The sequence below is a fragment of the Vigna radiata genome, chromosome 2 (genome assembly GCF_000741045.1).
Source record: "Vigna radiata var. radiata cultivar VC1973A chromosome 2, Vradiata_ver6, whole genome shotgun sequence".
Lineage (NCBI taxonomy): Eukaryota > Viridiplantae > Streptophyta > Magnoliopsida > Fabales > Fabaceae > Vigna > Vigna radiata.
This window is the reverse complement of record NC_028352.1, coordinates 2,492,057-2,511,185: the sequence shown is the minus strand read 5'-3', so window position 1 is coordinate 2,511,185 and position 19,129 is coordinate 2,492,057. Positions and strand designations below refer to the sequence as shown.

Here is a 19,129-nt window from a genome sequence, read left to right as displayed (position 1 = left end):
TGTTCACCAAAACAGGACAACACCTGTTCACCAAAACAGGACAGTCGAGCTCTTCTACCGTCTCTTATAAACGAAGGGTATCATATTCGATATTATAAGGTACACAAAAAAAATATACAACATATGTGTTATTGTAACCAAAACAAAACTCATCACACGAACTCGTCCCATATAATAAAGTTCANAATTTCACTTAATACCATAACAAATATTCTTCGTCGATTTATTCTAAGAATTTTCTACTGCAATGACCAACAGAACTCTAGGAACAAGTTTCCCAATATTCAAAACTAAAATGCTAAAAACAGTCCAAACATAACATCTTCTAAAACGGCTTAAAATATGAATCATATATATATATATATATATATATATATATATATATATATATATATATATATATATATATATATATATAATTTTATATATTTATTATTGAAACTCACGTCATTTCCATTACAAAATCAAAAAAATGGTAACATATATATATACGTGAAATGCATCTAATATACAAAAGANTCCTACGCTTCACGGATTCAGAGACAACTTCGTTCCCATTTATGAAACTTATATATCCTTCATAAAATTAACATATATTTAAATAAATTAAATACTCCTACAATAATTCACTTAATCCTACGTGGCAACTTAAAANAACAAAATAATATTTTCTAGCCTTTTCATTTGCAACAGTAATAANCGAAGCTACCTCACAACAAACTTTATTTATTTCTTAAACACGTTAACCCTTACCTAATTATTTATTCTTTATATACATATATATAATTTTTCTTATCAACAACCAATCATAACTCATAAAAATACTGTATGTTCTCTCTCTAATTTATCCAANTTACACCTCCATTTCAATCTTTAAAATTCTACCTAACCCAGGAAGGTTCAAAAATAGATTTGCTATAAAGTCACAATAATAAACTTAGTCTACTGTACCCCTATTTCCACGAAANTTTTATCAGATTNAAGGTTATCACCATGAAAAGGAAAGCATCAACTTTATTTCTATAAAACTCAACTATACCGCAAGGTTATCATCATACCTTCCTAATACATGTTTTATTCTCTCTTCACTTCCTGTATTGATGTTTTTCTTTCTNATGAGATAACCTACATGAAATAAGATTTTATACTAACCCCTAAATGCCTTCCCAGTATAGATCATTGTTCATTTTCTACTGCATAATGTTTCATAATTTCACTTGTAAACTCTCAGACAATTTTGTCATCTACTAGTTTTATAACTAAGGGAGATTCTCTCATGCAAACCCTATTCTCACGTGAAAACCTTAACATATTTTAATGTCTGCCTTTTTACTTTTTTTTTTTCAAATCAATTAACACTGAACCTATATAACTCATGCGCGAAACGCTTACTCATCAGGTTATACCCCAACCTAGGATCAATATACCTATCANTACCCAAAGGAGAAAAACTTACTCAAGACATCACTGGGTCTTCCTACTATTTTACATACTGCAGGTTTTCTCTTAAACAAAATTATCCAGATCACATAATATATATATAAAAAAAAAAACGAACCAGGGTCCAATGAGTATAGTAACAAAACACCCTTAAACCATTTATTNATCATACAATGTAACAGAACAAAAGTGGAAACACACCTAACTTTAATACTAGCTTCCCCAGCTCCGTGCAATTAAGAAAATTCCANCAGAAATCCATGGTTCTCATAACCGTAAAAAAATAATAATATAACGAACATACAAGATATGCAACTTCAAACGTAGACAGTTAATAAGTTGGCTTCCCTTACCTTAGATAAATCTTAGCTTTCTTTCTTTGCCCAAGATTGAGAACCCAAAACTTTCACCTTCTTCACGTTAACGTTCTTGCTTCCAAGAAAACTCCAAAATACTCTTTTGATTTTTTACTATCTCCTACTGCACACACTACTTTATCCTCTTTCCGTTAAACTCTGCATTCCCCCAATTTTTCCAAAGTCCCTCCCTTAAATAAACCACCCAATCCACTAACCCCTATTTGTTGCCTTTCTTTTCGGGAAGTGGTTCCAAAACTTACCTTAGATATTTTAATTATGCTGTTACCTAAATTTTAAAATGAGCTAAGTGGCCCCACAATAAATATTTAAAATATAACAGCCAAACAAACAAAACATATATGAAAATACAGGCCACACTATATACATTAAACAGTAAATTAATAAAACAAATAATTTATTTATTTATTCAGCAAAATTAGAGCACCAAAAAAAAAATCATTAACTCCACAAGGAGCTATCACTAATGGGCTACAGACATGAATTTCCACTAATCTTAAAGGTAGACCAAGATACAGTTTTATAATTAAGCTCTATAATTTTTATTATTATTATTATTTTTTTTTTTTAGGGTCTTACAGGATATATACGAAACTATTACATCATTCTTAAGGTATTACAATTAAAATTTGTTTATAAATTAAGTATATACATATTTTATGTATATAAAACACTCTCCTAACATTATTGTAGTGTATTGTATAATTTTATTTATTACATAAAAAAACATTTCGTATTAAAGCTGAAATACACATTTTTAAAATAGTTTGAGAGCAAATAAATAAATTAACTCATGAAATAAAAAAAAATAGATAGATATTTAAAAAATGATATTTATATAAGTACAAAAAATATTATTCATTTCCTGGTTCTAGTTTAATGTTCTCATTTATTATTTAAGTAAATATAAATGTAGTTTTCAACTTTTAAGGATTTATTGTTACTTTCAATTTATCGATATTATATTTTTATTTATTTATACGGCATATTTATAATCTGATTTTCATTGATTATAAATTAATAGGCAGATTAATGTTTCGATCTAGTAATTAATATATGTGTAATAATTATACCTTTTTTAATATAAAGTGAGCAACAATCAAAAATTTATTTTGCCAACCAAATTTTCATACATATCTTCATTTATATCATTAATGTATTCAATTAAACTATAGTCATTCAAGTATTATACTAAGATATGAGAATTATTAGTGGCAGAAGAGGATGAAAAATATAAAAATGTATTGAATTGGGCCTCCTTATGAAAGATTTTAAATTTAAATCTTATAGGTGAAAAAACACGGTTAAAAAAAATCATTAAATTGTTAGTTGAGTTCTTCAATGAAATTAATTAATCATTGACATAGCTGTCCAATGTTTCTTACCAGTAATGGTGTTATATAAAAAATAATAATAATCATGTTATGTATTAAGTTAAACCTCACAATGTTCATAATGTTGACAAGAAAATGGCTATTGATTATATTGATTATATATAAATTAATTAATTATTAACTATTGATTATATTGATAAGGTATTTTGAAGTATTATTTGAATTCATAATTAAGTATGCATTATCAGAATATAACTCTTGTAATAGGTAAAACACGAACAATAAATAAAATTTATAAGAAAAATATTAACTAAAAACTAATTTAGAGACAAAAATATAATTATTCATCGACTAAATTAGTCATTATAAAATAAAAATTATCAATACTTAAAATAATCTTTATTGTTAACAACGAAAAATATAATTAATTTGTGAATCAAAGTTTAAAATAGACTTTAAAATTAATTATCAAATTTTTAAATACTTACTATTATTAAATTTTTAATTGGTCTTTACTTAATAATAAAGATTAAAAACAGTGATTCATATTAAAGATTGATTTTGATTTACAAATTAATTAAATTTTTATTAATAATAAATACTATTTTAAATATCAATAATTAATTATTCTTCGTTTCTAAATTAAATATATTTAAATTATTAATGTTCTAAAAGTAATAATGATTTATAAATAGTAAGACTCTGATATTTTAATATTAAATAATTTTATTATAGATAATTTTTATTATTTTAAAATAAATAATTTTTTATAAATATTTAAAAAAAATTGTTACTTATTTTTAAGGATTATGAGATTTTATACTTTAACCGATAAATTTTTGCAAAATAATATATTGAATTTTNCTTTTTTTTTTTTTTTAATTTATGTGTTTTTCATACATATGAGTTATATGAGCTTTACATGTAACTTGAGTATGTTATAAGATTTTATGTTGGTAAAAATGGCTATAACAGTACACACTGATCATACTTTTGTCATTTCAATTAAAATTATTAATTATAAATTAAAAATGCTTCAACTTTTAAGAATTTAGCGTTACATTCCCGTTAAATTTTATTATAAGTGTTAAGAAAATTTAAAAGGTAAATTTATTATGATTTTTTAATTATTTTAATTATCCTCAATTCTCACACTTTCAGAGCATTTCTTTCCTTACAAATAAATAAGTCATTGAAAAATATAAATAAGCTATCCCACAAAACTTCAAAAATCTTATCTTCACACATGAAATTCAATAATACCAAAACTTCATTTACTAAATGTCATGTTATAATTTGGTTAAATACATTTTTAATTTTTAAAATTATTATTTTTTATTTCAAATTTTAATACATTTTATTTCAAATTTTAAAAATTAATAAATATAATCATTTTAATTTAATTATATTAAATTACTTTGTTAATATTTGAGTTATTTAGTATCAGTTAAAAAAAGTTTGACAATAACATTTAACAATGAATTAAAATATATTCATTTTTTTTTAATTTTGAAAACAAAAATATATTAAAATTTAAAATAAATACACATTTGAATTTTACAATAAAATTAAAATGCTAAAATCATATTTAACCATTACAACTTTAAACTACGTTTTATCTTTGTCTATTATACCATAAATAATACAAACACACAATCCAAATATACAAACTGTCTTTCATGCAACTAAAAAAAACTAAAGAAAAAAAGAAGAAGCTTATTTTAAACAACATTTCAACTAAAGTTTTTTATTCTCTGCTTTATTAACTCTGCCAAAACTAATTTAAACATTAAAAAATAAAAGTAATTAAAGAGAAAACAAACAAACAAATATCTTAAAGAGATAATAATTTTTATGAAATAAAGTTTAAATAATTGATTTTCTGTTTATAATTTTTAATTTAAACATTCAAATATACATTCTTCATCTCATTTAACAATTAATATTTTTAAACAATTAAATCAGTTATAATAACAATAAAAATTTAAAAAATAACAAACATACTTATAAATAACAGATAAAAATATAAACAACAAAATAATATCCTTTTTCTTACTTTATCTCCCTTGATCCAACTAATACATGTGTTTTAGTCTTTTTTTTTCTCCATTTGGTATCCTCTCACTTTCCTTTATACCTTCCAAACAATGCACTAAAAAAACACACGAAAAAATTATATATATCTTTTGAATAATAATATCATAACACATTTTTAAATTCATTTGACACATAATACAATAATATAATTATTTAAAAAGTATAAAATTTTGTAATTTTTTTTTAAAAAAAATAAAAAATAAATAAAAATAATATCAAATAAATATAAAAAAATTTAAGTGTATCAAATAATATTTTTCATATTTTTTACTATAAACACACAAGATAATGTACAGAGAAGTTTTCAAACGTATACACATGTAAAATCAGCTCAATAAAATACTTTTTAAAAGTGATTTATTCTATTACTAATTATAATTCAACAATTTTTAAAATCATTAAAAAAAATTCGCGTACCTTATTGACCCACAACTAGTTTACTTTAACTCCATATAAATGTCAATCATACCATTTACTTTTTTTATACAACTTAGAATAATTTAATTACCCTTATTTATAGAATGTTTGTGTAATTACCTTATTTAATCCAAATCACAGTATATGTATATATAAATTATGCATTTTCACCTGTAAAAATAGAAATATTTCAGTGAACTTCAATTACCACATTTAAAGAAATTTATTGTAAATGATAATCGCAAAGAATGGCTACTTTAATTACATTAGTAGTAGTTAAAAATAAGAGATTAATCGAAATAATTAAATAATAATAATAATAGTGCGTTGGGATGTTGGTTGCCGAAAATCAAAGTTGAGAGTGTCGACATCGAGGGACGGTAAAGGTCCGCGGTCACCCACGTGAAACGCAAGCCACATGATCAAATCAAATCTATAACAGGAAACCCCTATTCCAGTTTTCATCCACGTCACCGTGATTTTCGTATTTGACGACGATTCCTATGCGTCGTTCTCCACCCTCCGATCCATATCCCTCACTCTAATCTCTCACCGTTCATCTATCCTTATCTCTACATTTCACTCCACCTCTTTACTACTACTGCTGTTGGAATTGCAATTGGAACATCGCTAACCCAAAACTAAACAACACAACACAACACAACGCTCTCATCTCATTTTATGAAATACTCAAAAACACTTTCTTCTCTCCGTTTCGTTTCACCCAAACTCACTCACTCTCTCCCTCTTTCTCTCGCCCTCTCTCTAATCCAACCCTCACGCGCAGGTTAGCGTTTCTCCTTTTCTATTCGCTCTTTCCTCTCTTTGCTTTATTATTTTTATGTTAAACCCTAATCCAATGCTTCTCATTACATCATTCGATCCCTTATCCCATCATCACTCTCCATTCTCCACATTCTTCTTTTTTTTATTCTAAAGGTTTTTCTTTTAATTCCTTATTATTGTTGTTCAAACCTGTAAATTCTAACTCCAATTAGAAATGTTAACGTTTCGGTCTGTGTCTGCTTGCTTGGTTCCCCCGCCGCCTGTGTATTTTCCTACCGGTTATGTCGGTTATGTGGCTTTCTGATTCCCCTGTTTTTTGGATGAATCTAGGGTTTTCGAGTGACGTAGAGGATTTGTAATGGATTATGAGGCTGATGGTTTTGGTGCCAATGGCGAGGGAGAGAGCAAGAGAGTGGGTGAAGGCGTTTCTGAGGAGATTTTGAAGAGTTTAGATGTAGAGGACGATTTTCAGGAGGCAATGGAGCCACGGGACCAGGTTCGTGATCAAGGATCCGAACTCCGTTCGGAGGAGGCCATAGTTGATAAACTGGATGATACCAACGCTGGTAGTTCATTGACTTCAGTTCTGGTGGATGCACAAAGTTCAGATGTCGTTCAGGAGCCTGATTCCTCTAAGGAGGCCATTGGGGCTGATTCTGGGTATGGGAAGCTGGGTGAAACTGATTTAATTGCTAATCAGGATTTGGAAAGGGATGGGCCGCCGGGAAATGATACTGTTCATCTGGATGGCGTTGATTCTGGGGTGTCTGGAGATGAAGATTTTTTTGATGGTTCTAATGGTGTGGAGGAGGATAATTTGGAGCAAAATGATGAGATAGGTGGAAAGGAAGAGTCTGGGTTAAATTCTGACGTAGAGGTGTCAGATAAGGAGAATGGTTTTGTGGTGGATGAAAACTCTGGTTTGACGAGTGATAAGGCTGAATTTGATGATGCTGAATTCAAAACTCCTAGAGCAAATGGTGGTACAACGTTGGATGATGTAAACACTGACAAGGAGGACGGTTTGGACACTGAAGTTATTATCAAATCTGAATCTGGTGTGGTGATTCCAGCTGAAGGTACCGACGATGGGGATTTGAAGAAGTTTGATGCAGATCCTGAAATTGGAGATGGCAATACAGAGGTGGAGTTAAATGATTCAGCTGATTCTTCGGGTGAGATTCAAGATGATACATGTGAAGAAGTACATGCCACTTCAGCTGACACGACTTTAGAACAACAGGATGAAGTTACTAGGGATGTGAAGGATGCTAGTCTGGGCACTGATATAAGCCATGAGGATAAAAATGAAGAAGAAACGAGTGCCCCTGACATTCAGAATGCTGAATTAACTGGTTATGGAAATGGTGATGCCGAAGATGAAAGCTCATCCTCTTTGGAAAATCCCTCAACTAAGGAGACATTGCCTATTCAGGATGGTAGTGCAGCTGATCCAAATGAAGGAAGTAATAAGGATGATCAAGCTCAGATTTCAGATGAAAATCATAGAGATGATGAGAACTCTTGTGTGGTTGAAGAGCCTGAAAGGATACTGGAGAAGATTATTAAAGAGACAGAAACCACACAAGAGACAGGAACCATACTAGAGACCGGAGAGCAACCTGTTCAACCTTCCTCAGATGTTTCTTCGTCTGAAAGGTCTGCTGATACTGGGCCTCCTCCTGTTCATCCTTCATCTGAAAATTCTGCTGGTGCTGGACCCACTCCTGTTCGTCCCGCTGGCCTTGGTCGTGCAGCTCCATTGCTGGAACCTGCATCTCGGGTGGTGCAGCAGCCTCGTGCTAATGGTACCGTGTCTAACGCTCAAGCCCAGCAAATGGAGGATTCCTCGAGTGGGGAGGCTGAGGAGTATGACGAGACACGGGAGAAACTTCAGATGATCAGGGTGAAGTTTTTACGGTTGGCTCATAGGCTTGGGCAAACTCCCCATAATGTTGTTGTAGCTCAAGTTTTATATAGATTAGGACTAGCTGAGCAACTAAGAGGAAGGAATGGGGGCCGTGTTGGTGCTTTTAGCTTTGACCGTGCAAGTGCAATGGCTGAGCAGCTTGAAGCTGCAGGTCAGGAGCCACTTGATTTCTCTTGTACAATTATGGTCCTTGGAAAGACTGGAGTTGGTAAAAGTGCTACCATCAATTCTATTTTTGACGAGGTTAAGTTTAATACCAGTGCTTTTAGTATGGGAACCAAGAAGGTTCAGGATGTCGTGGGAACAGTCCAGGGTATTAAGGTACGGGTCATTGATACACCAGGACTTCTACCTTCCTGGTCAGACCAGCGAAGCAACGAGAAGATCCTCCTCTCTGTTAAGAACTTCATTAAGAAAACTCCTCCTGATATCGTGTTGTATCTTGATAGGTTAGATATGCAAAGTAGGGATTTTAGTGACATGCCACTCTTACGCACAATTACGGAAATTTTTGGGCCATCCATTTGGTTCAATGCCATTGTGGTTCTGACTCATGCAGCATCTGCTCCTCCTGAAGGCCCCAATGGCACTGCTTCCAGTTACGACATGTTTGTTACTCAGCGTTCTCATGTCGTGCAGCAAGCCATTCGCCAAGCAGCAGGTGACATGCGTCTCATGAATCCTGTATCCTTGGTAGAGAACCATTCTGCTTGCCGAACAAACAGGGCTGGCCAGAGAGTATTGCCAAATGGCCAGGTTTGGAAGCCTCATTTGTTACTTCTATCTTTTGCCTCTAAAATTCTGGCCGAAGCAAATGCTCTTCTTAAGTTACAAGATAGTCCACCTGGGAAGCCTTATATAGCTCGAGCACGAGCGCCTCCATTACCTTTTCTTTTGTCAACCCTTCTCCAATCACGACCACAGTTAAAGTTACCGGAGGAGCAGTTTGGTGATGAGGACAGTCTTGATGATGACCTTGATGAGGCATCAGAGTCTGATGATGAGAATGAACATGATGACCTGCCGCCATTTAAACCTTTAACAAAGGCTCAGGTGGAAAAGCTGTCTAAAGCTCATAAAAAAGCATATTTTGATGAGTTAGAATATAGGGAAAAGCTTTTGATGAAGAAACAATTGAAGGAAGAAAGAAAGCGACGGAAATTGATGAAGAAAATGGCAGAAGCAGCAAAAGATCTACCTAGTGATTACAGTGAAAATGCGGAAGAAGAAGGTGGTGGTGCAGCTTCTGTTCCTGTCCCGATGCCAGATTTGGCCCTTCCTGCATCTTTTGATTCTGATAACCCCACTCACCGGTATCGTTATCTTGATTCATCAAACCAGTGGCTTGTTAGACCTGTTCTAGAAACTCATGGATGGGATCATGATGTGGGTTATGAAGGCCTGAATGTAGAAAGATTGTTCGTTGTCAAGGACAGGATACCTTTGTCTTTCACGGGTCAGGTTACTAAAGATAAAAAGGATGCCAATGTTCAGATGGAAATAGCCGGTTCAGTTAAGCACGGGGAAGGGAAAGCAACTTCATTAGGATTTGATATGCAGACCGTGGGCAAGGACTTGGCTTATACATTACGCAGTGAGACAAGATTTACTAATTTTAGAAGAAATAAGGCAACCGCTGGTCTATCGTTTACTTTGCTTGGTGATGCCTTATCAGGTGGAGTTAAGATTGAAGACAAATTGGTTGCCAGTAAGCGGTTCAAGGTGGTTATCAGTGGTGGTGCAATGGCAGGGCGCAACGACATTGCATATGGTGGCAGTTTGGAGGCCCAATTGAGAGATAAGGATTATCCTTTGGGTCGTTTCTTATCTACTCTCGGGCTCTCTGTTATGGATTGGCATGGGGATCTTGCTGTTGGGTGCAATGTGCAATCTCAAATCCCAGTTGGACGACATACAAACCTGGTTGCCCGGGCGAATTTGAACAATCGAGGGGCAGGACAAATAAGTATTCGATTAAACAGTTCAGAACAGCTTCAAATTGCTTTGGTTGCTCTCATTCCTCTCGTAAAGAAGCTAGTTGGTTATCCTCAACAATTGCAGTATGGGCAATATTAACGATGATATGATAGTGTTAGTTTACTTCAGCTGCAACACCTGCATGGTAATAGGGAATGACTTCAAGTTGGCATCTTTTTCATGAATTGAGTGATACTAAAGTTCGCTATGTTTTTTCATACTCAAGTTTGTCTTATTTAATCATATATAGTACTTTTCTTCGTTAGCTATTCTCTTTCTGTGTTTTTGTTATATTATGCTGCTGAACTCCAAGAATTACATCATTTTTATTCTTGTCTTCTGCGGATATACTTGATGCCTTGTAAATTCTTTTCTTATTTATTTCTTAGAATGTTAGTCACTTGTACTTTTCGGTTTCTCCATACTCTAATCGCAGATAGCAGTTTGTGCTCTCGGTGCTATTCCTTTAAAATTTTCTTGTTGGCCTTTACCCCATTGCAGTACCTTTTTAAGTATGTGTCTATCATCCATCTAATTCAACATAACTGCTATTTAAATTATTAGAAAGTGTCATTGGGACTCTGCCAACGAAGTTCCAATAGGGGTCATACCTCTTTGCCCCTTCCATGATATAATATAATGCTTTAATTATTTTTTTTTATTTTTTTCATGAATTATTGATTATGTTGGGCCATTTTTTTTTCTCGGCCTTTTGTGGCGGTTCTTGCTGCAAAATAGTTGAAAACTTTGAAAACCGATACAAGAACTACATGACAAGTTGGATAGCAAAAAGCCCTAGACGACAAAGGCAATTCCATTGATTTTTGAACTGCTCACTTTTCCACCATTTAAATATATTCAAGCAAACTAAACCCTCGGCTGGTGCTTGTGGTTTAGTGAACAGACCTATTTTATATTTCATTTGAGCAGGGGCAGCTGCTAAAAAATAATTTTATTATTTTTTAAAATATTGATGCAGCATGCAAATCTCCATGAATAAAGCACATGTAGTGATAGCACTTTGGGGAAAAGAAAAGTTGTACCCTTTTAATTTTACTTATCAACTACACATGTGCCGTGTCGATGTGAAATTTCAATCCTCTAAAATGACTAATCATCGCCCCTGCGAAGCTTTATCAAAAACACCTGTCCTACTCCATTGTTATAGCCTTGTATTTTTCAGGTTAAACGACAGAAAGTATATAGACATTTATATACTCTGTCGTTTCTAGAGACCAGACACGCACATTTAGCAAATGCGTCTTATTACATTCGAAAAAAATAAATAAATCTTCAAAACCTGTGACAATTGCTCCACCGATCCTCTTCGAAGTCTCTGAAATTTTAGTTTACTCAATTTTAAATTAAATATCAATAGAATTTGTTTTAGTATGTATATGAATATGGTCGATAAATACACCTTTATGATATTACCTTCTCTTCTTTCTTATTTCTAAATCATTTGATCCAACTTTTTCTTGTCCAAACCGAGTAGATATTTATTAAAGGTACTTCGATACTCAAATTAAATTTTATTCAATAAACTTAATTTACAATTAAGTATCAAAAATTCAATTAAGCTAACCTTATAACTTACCTCTATATTTATAAGTATTTTATGGATTTTAAATTAATGTTTTCTAATAACACTAATGTTTATGTTGACTCAATTATAGGATAACACTCACAGACCCATTTTACTTGCTTAACTTGTAATTAATAAATGAATTGACTAACCTTGATGATATGTAGACAATCGTTCGATCAATATATTGTGTTTGTCGTCGCCAATAACTTATTGTATAGCTTATCAATCAAATAATATATTACACCATACACAATTAAAATTTAAAAGTAATGTGCCTAAATTCATTTTTAGAATTGTGCTTGTTTTTTGTACATTGCTTGGAATTTATTGACATTTGACACGATGGTATGTCTAGAATCTAATTTATGTACAAGTCATACTTGAGGACGAAATTGCATATATAGAAAATTATTAAAAGTAAACTAATAAGGAATGCAAAAAAGAAATTGGAGTATTGGGCAAATTTCAACTAAGAAACGTGTTTGACCCAAAATCAAAGTACATTGAAATAAAGAATAAAACATAGGTTACGGAATTCATTACTTACCTCTTTTTAATGAATAAATTTCTGTTGTATAATTGGCGTATGAAGACGATGAAATGGACGTAAGGTTCATACTAAAATTAATCTGAAAGCGACACTCTATACATACTAATACTAAACGAGGGTGATTAAGATGGCTCTCAAAGATGGAAAGCGACACTGTATAACAATTTAAAGGTAGTTTCTTTCTGCACCTATCAAATTTTTCCCTGCACCGTATCATTTCGGATTTTATTTTCCAACTGAATTAATTTTGGAAAATTTATCGGAAATAAGTATAGTTAGTGTATTTTGGAAGAACATTTCTCTAATTAATTTAGTGTGTTCTGAAAAACAAAATTCAGAATGAAGGGGTGTAGAAAGAAATATGGTAGGGTGCAGGAAGAAAATGTCCAATTCCAAAAATGGATTCCCTTGCAGCACCTAACTTCTTTCCCTTGAGCCCTTCTCTTTGAAGCCCAGTATATGATTTGGGTCGAACCCAACTACCACATTAACTGCATCTGAAACCATCCTGAATATTGGCCTGTGCAAAAATACGTATACATATTAATATAATATTTTATGGACATATTTCACATTAAGAATATTAAAATAATGTATATTAAAATAGAAGAGAGGGAAGTGTTATTTTATGGAATATAAGTTAAACTTTAATTTTAAGATATTTTAACGATTGCTTTATTATCTATGAAGTCACATTAGCAGTTACATACTGTTTTGGTGTGAGAAAAGAATGTGAAAGATGTCACATTGACTGATGTATACAATCTCATGTCAACGTGGGAAAAGTTTGTGAAATATCTCACATCCTCCAATAATATAACTAAAATAATATATTACGGAAATTCACTTAGAAATTAGTTTAGGAATAAAGGTATTCTTTAAAAGATAACCTTAATTATTTTATTATTTAAAATACTATACTATAAATAAAATTTATATTTATCGAGTTGATTTCATAGAAAATTATGATTTTTCCAGAACTTTTTTCCAATTTTTGTTTAGTTTCTAATTTCATTCTTTATAATTTGAAATATTAGAGATTGTAGAGACAGAAAATTTTACATGTCCATTAGAATTAATTATAAAATAAGTTCACTTTTTTTTTTCTTTTTTAATCAATGAGTTACATGTGATTTAAGATTTAACATATATGATGGTTTAAAATGAATATTTTTTTTAATCTGGCCATAAAAATGTGTTTAGATTTTTAGTTAAGGTTTTCTTTGTAAAATTAGACTTTTCTTTGAGAAATAAAACTCTTAGAGTTAAGAATAATTTACACCAAGTAAATGAAGCTAGTAATATTTTTACATTTGATTAAACTTTTTAACCTGTGTATATTTTGATATTTGATGAAATGATTTGATTTATTGATTTTAAATTGCTTGATTTAATTAAAAAATATGCTAAACATTAATCAGTAAAATTGATTCTGAAGTGTTGAAAAATATAAAGGATGAGTTGAATTATAACTGATTTGTGAAATATTGGAAGTTGGTAATACCATTTTGTACACACAGTTTGAATCGGGAATGGCATTACAGTTTGAATCTTATAAATTTATAGATATGGTGGTTATAAAATAACGCAACTTTATTTTTTTATTGTTCTTGTCTGGCTTACTTATACTTGCAGAATAAGAGATACACAAATTACAGTCCAGTTACGTTTTAATGGAGATATATAATATTAATAAAAACTCTATGTTAATCATGGCTGTTCCAGTGTCTACAGTGTCACAGTTTAGCCAATGGTAGGTTCGTCCGGTGATTTAAGCAACAATGTTACGTTTAAAACACTTTTTCCATACCCTGCTGCTAATGAAATCACCGATATTTGCACAGAATAAAACGTCAAAACTTATTGGAACATGACAGATTTAAGCATAAAGTGACAAATGCAGCTATGGTTCAGGTAACTTGGAATTTGTTGTGTTGAATAAAAATCTGTAACAATAACATCATTTGATAAGCAATGCAAAATCCGAAATTCACCACCAAGCTTATATAGATTACGAATGATATATAGGGAATATTACGGCAACATTTTCTGACAAACATATTTCATAAAAACGACTGCCTAAGCTACCAACACTTCTACCAAAAATGTCACTTCACTGTTCCAGTATTAATTTCACAATAAAACATAAAATGATAGGAGGACGGACAAAACTTCAATGGGAAACAAAAAAATAAGTTTTTGATATCCAACTCTCGTCGATCAATCTGCAGAGACCTAAAATAATTCATAGATCTTCAATTTTCTTCTACAGCTTTATCTTCAACTTTTTCAGCACTGCGTTCAACAACAACCAGCTCAACAGCAGTAGCAGTATAAATAGAACAAAACAATATACATGTAACAAGCACACTCCACGATCTTTATAGGAGAAAATAGAAATTTTGGCATGCTCTAAGCACTAAGCAGGATTGTGTTCAGTTCCATTCAAATAATGATATTTCAAGCTTGATTAATTACTGATGGGGTCCACCAGTTTATAATCTTTTAAATCAAAATAATGCTTAGATGATAAGTACATCAAGAAATGAGTACAGATTCCAATAGAAATTAAGAACATGGGAACAATTTCTGCTTGCAGATCTTCCAACAATCAAGAATTAAGCCAGCTAGATGACTCAAAGCCTAATAGCCTTCATGTAATCCAGGAGAAACAGCACTACTATATGCTTCAAATTCATATTGGCATGCAGAATACAGAAAAGTCGCAATAAAAAGTGTTATCTAATATTTACAAAAGAAAGTACTAATGATCTACAAAAGACCAAAAAAAAATAGTACATAGCATTAGACATGTGAAAGCACTAGATAGAGTACCACAATACACACAAAAATAAACTCATGAGAACAGATATGAAAGCGCAAATTAACATCCCTAAGCACATCTTAAGCAGGCTAATTAACAATTCTGAGCTCTAGGTTCATTTTTTTTTTCTCACACTCAGGCATCAGCTAAGAATACACATTGAATCAATCAGTATCCAAAGAAGCTAATACTAGCAAGAAACATCCAATATGATAAAAGACACAGCACAATCTCAACCATGAAAACAAGGAGGCAAGGATAGTATCACTGACAAACCTTTTAGGACTTTCGTCATCAGATATGGGCTTCCTCCAACTCCTCTCAGTGCGACTTTCAGGCAAAGCAGCTCGTCCTCCTCCATTGGAAGACCCAAAACCCCTCTTCACAAAGGCATCACCTCCACCTGTCTCCTTAATCTTCATGCTCTCAAGCTGTTCATCAATCTTTTTCCAATCTTGCCCTTTCTCCGCCAAAACCTGCTCCCTTGGCCTCGCTTCTCCGAACGGATTAACCCCTTTAGGTTTCCCCACATTCCCATCCCGCCCTTCATTGGACACCGACAGAGACCGAGGCTGCAGAACAAGCCTTGGTCTCCCTCCACCAGCACCAACACTCTCGCTACCAACGTTGGATTCGCCCTTCTTCTTGTTCCAGTCATTTGAATCAGCGCCGCCGCTGGAGCCAAACCCAATTACCTTCCTCTCTCTCTCAAACCCTCCACCGTTGGATCGCCGCTCCGACGGCACAAAGCTCTTATTCGAAACCCAGCTCTCCGATTCGTCAGCGCGCGACTGCGAATCGAAGAACCCTCCTCTATCCCTCTCCCTCCTCTCAAACCCTCCCGAAGGTTTCTTTGCCGCCGCCCAATTATCAGTCTCGTCAGCGCGAGAAGGGGGAAGCTCGCGATTGGAATCCCTAGTCCCAAAGGAACCATTTCTCCTGGGCTCGTCAGAAACCCTAGATGAACCCCAACGGGAAGACGAGTCTTCCCCCGACGAATTCCTGTTAGGGCGGTCACCGTAGGAGCGGAAGCCACCACCTAGACGGGTGCGGTCGAGCTCCTCAGCGGTGCGCTGGCGCGGGCCTGTGGGGAGGACGACGGGATCTTGGTCGGCGAAGGCAGTGTCGGGCTTGGCAGTGAACTCAGCGAGGGAGTAGGTCTGGGCCTTCTTCTTCTTGGGCTTGGTAGCGGCGGCAACAGCGAGGGAGGGGAAGTCGGCGAGAGGTTTGACGGTGTCCTGGGTGGGGTTCTGTTGGAGGAGTTCAGCCTCGTGTTCCTCGGAATCGATGGCCCACGCGCCGGGCTTTGACCACGCAGACACAGTAGCCGCCATTCTCTGATTTGCTTCACCACCGCCCTTTCTTTCCTTTCTTTTTTTTCTCTCTCTTTTCTTTGTTCTCTGTTTTAGCTCCTTGCGTTTTTCTTCAGCCACCCACTGTCACACGGTCGACATTTATATAGCCACACTCCACCATCCTTACCTTAATCTTTTTCATAATATCATTATTATCTTTTAAATCAAAACTAACTATTTCAAATTAATTTCTAATATTCACAGTCCAAATTATTTTCTTTACTACTGTCATGTAATGATATTTTTTACAAGATATTCTAATATTATTTGTTATATCTAACAAGTGAGATGAGTTTAATATGGCCAACAAATTAAATCAAATATCTTATCTGTTTATTTATTCATTTATTAGTAAGATATTTCATCCTTACTTTTATCTTTATTTTTTATATTAAATTTGTATTATAACAGTCTAGAGTTTTCATTATTCCTGTGCAAGTTATGTTTTTGTTTGCAAAAATAAGTATAATATGAAATAACATATTTTAAAACACTAGGGGATTATTTAGATCAGACTATGTGCAAATAAGAACAATTAATATTTTTAAATAAATTAATTATTATGATAAAAAAGGTAATGTGTTTCTCTTTTGGAAGATTAAAATAATTAAAAATAAATAAATCAATGAAATTAAACATATATTTTAAGTAAAAGATAAAAAGAATTTAATAAGATATCATTAAATATTGTTGTATATTATGTTATAATATAGATATTATTTTATGAGATGTTATTAAATGTTATTAGATATTATATATTATTATATATTTTGAAGAAAAAATTATTTTAAAATATTTATTTAGAAATTAATATAAGAGATATAATGGTTTATGAATTTAAAAGATCTATTTTATTAAATAAATTTTCTAAGTAGTTATATCAATAAAATAATATATTTTAATTATTTTTCAATTAATATTTTTTGAAAGATATTTGAAATTTCAGGAAAGCGTATTAATTGGTTATGTGTGAGAGAAACTAAGTTTTTTTGTTTATATATATGTTATATTGAAAAATGATGGTAGGAGAAGCTAAATCATTATTTTCTTTTTAGTTTTGTGTGTTGTTGTTACTTAATGATCATAAGTGTTTTTGGTGGTAAAATGTTAAAATTTTGTCATATATTTATTTAAGCTGAGTTGTGTTGCTTTATAATTTTGATTAAATTTATGAGTAATTTCATGTGAGTGTTGGGTGAGTGCTGGTTAGAGTTGAATTATTTGTTAGAATTAAACTCATTTGATAATTGTTCGAGGTGTTAAAAGCGTACTTCTTGAGTAAAAAACTAAATACTTTTTGAGAAGATCCTATTGGTTTGTAGCTTAATAAACAAATGGTTCTTAGACTATCAAAGATAAAAGACCAAATACTTATCTTTTTAGTGTCGAGACCAAAGGATGAATGTTTCTAAACTGATAACTCTATAAATTAATGTTTGTTTGTGAGGGTTTTGAAGTGTCAAAATTAGAGAATGAATGTCTTTGGACAAATAACTTTATCGATTGATGTTTGATACTTACTCTTAAGTATCAAGGTCAAATGACAAATGTTCGTGGACTAAATTTGATACTTAATCCTTGGGTGTCAACATCACAAGACAAATGTTTGCACACTAAAAAAATCTAGGATAACTTTTTTTGACAACTTTTTGATAACGCATAAGTGATAGTTTATAATCAGTATGTTTCAAATACTTTTTTAAAATAAATTCAAACACACCAATAAAATGACATGTCCTATTATAAAAAAGTTGTTAAAATATTATGATCGAAAAATCTATGAATCAAAACTTTGTAGTGTTTTAAAAGTTATTGATACATTGTTTTCCATTATCTAAACTTTTAAATAATTATTAAAATACGTGCAAATGATATAGAAAAAACTCTAACTACAAAATACAATGTTTTTTAGTTTATCTTTTGTGACTTATTTTTCTTTTGTAGGTGACTAACTCAATTAACTCTTATATATTTTACTTTTAATGGGAAAAGAGAGATTTCTGAAAAAAGTTATTATTTTTCATACATTTTTTTTTTATTTTAAACACTTTCACATTTTATTTTCAAATTTAAGGTTTTGACTTTGTTATGTAAATTTATTTTTGTGTATGTGATTGTGGTTTTAAATTACCACAACCTTATAAATGTCGAGGAAAGTATATAACAATAATGAAAAATGAGAATTAAAACAAGATTCGTAAATGTATAAACTATTTTAGATTTTTTATGTTATTGTTAATTTTATATTTTCATGAAATTAATAAAAAGTATCCATGTAGTTATACATCATAGGAAAATGAAAAAAATGAGGTGTCACGTGTATAGTACATATATTTTCCATTAAGGATATATAGTGATGATGGCTTTGTTTTAGACTTCATACTGAGATTTGTTTTAGACTTCCTAAATTCTTGAGTTATTTGTACACTTGATTTATGATATATGTTAATTGAC

General features: G+C 31.8%; 2 protein-coding genes across 2 annotated transcripts; one reads left to right on the top strand and one right to left on the bottom strand.

The window, feature by feature from the left end:
• The first annotated feature begins 6,264 nt into the window (after window positions 1–6,264).
• Window positions 6,265–10,764, top strand: LOC106756144 (translocase of chloroplast 120, chloroplastic). Its single transcript, XM_014638428.2, has 2 exons — window positions 6,265–6,452; window positions 6,782–10,764. Exon 2 carries the CDS (start codon window positions 6,810–6,812, stop codon window positions 10,455–10,457), a length of 3,648 nt encoding a protein of 1,215 aa, XP_014493914.1. The 5' UTR covers window positions 6,265–6,452; window positions 6,782–6,809; the 3' UTR covers window positions 10,458–10,764.
• A 3,711-nt stretch (window positions 10,765–14,475) lies between these two features.
• LOC106776107 (eukaryotic translation initiation factor 4B3) lies at window positions 14,476–16,747 on the bottom strand. Its single transcript, XM_014663439.2, has 2 exons — window positions 15,597–16,747; window positions 14,476–14,791 (listed from the first exon to the last, which is right to left on the bottom strand). Exons 1-2 carry the CDS (start codon window positions 16,652–16,654, stop codon window positions 14,752–14,754), a joined length of 1,098 nt encoding a protein of 365 aa, XP_014518925.1. The 5' UTR covers window positions 16,655–16,747; the 3' UTR covers window positions 14,476–14,751.
• Window positions 16,748–19,129: the final 2,382 nt, after the last annotated feature.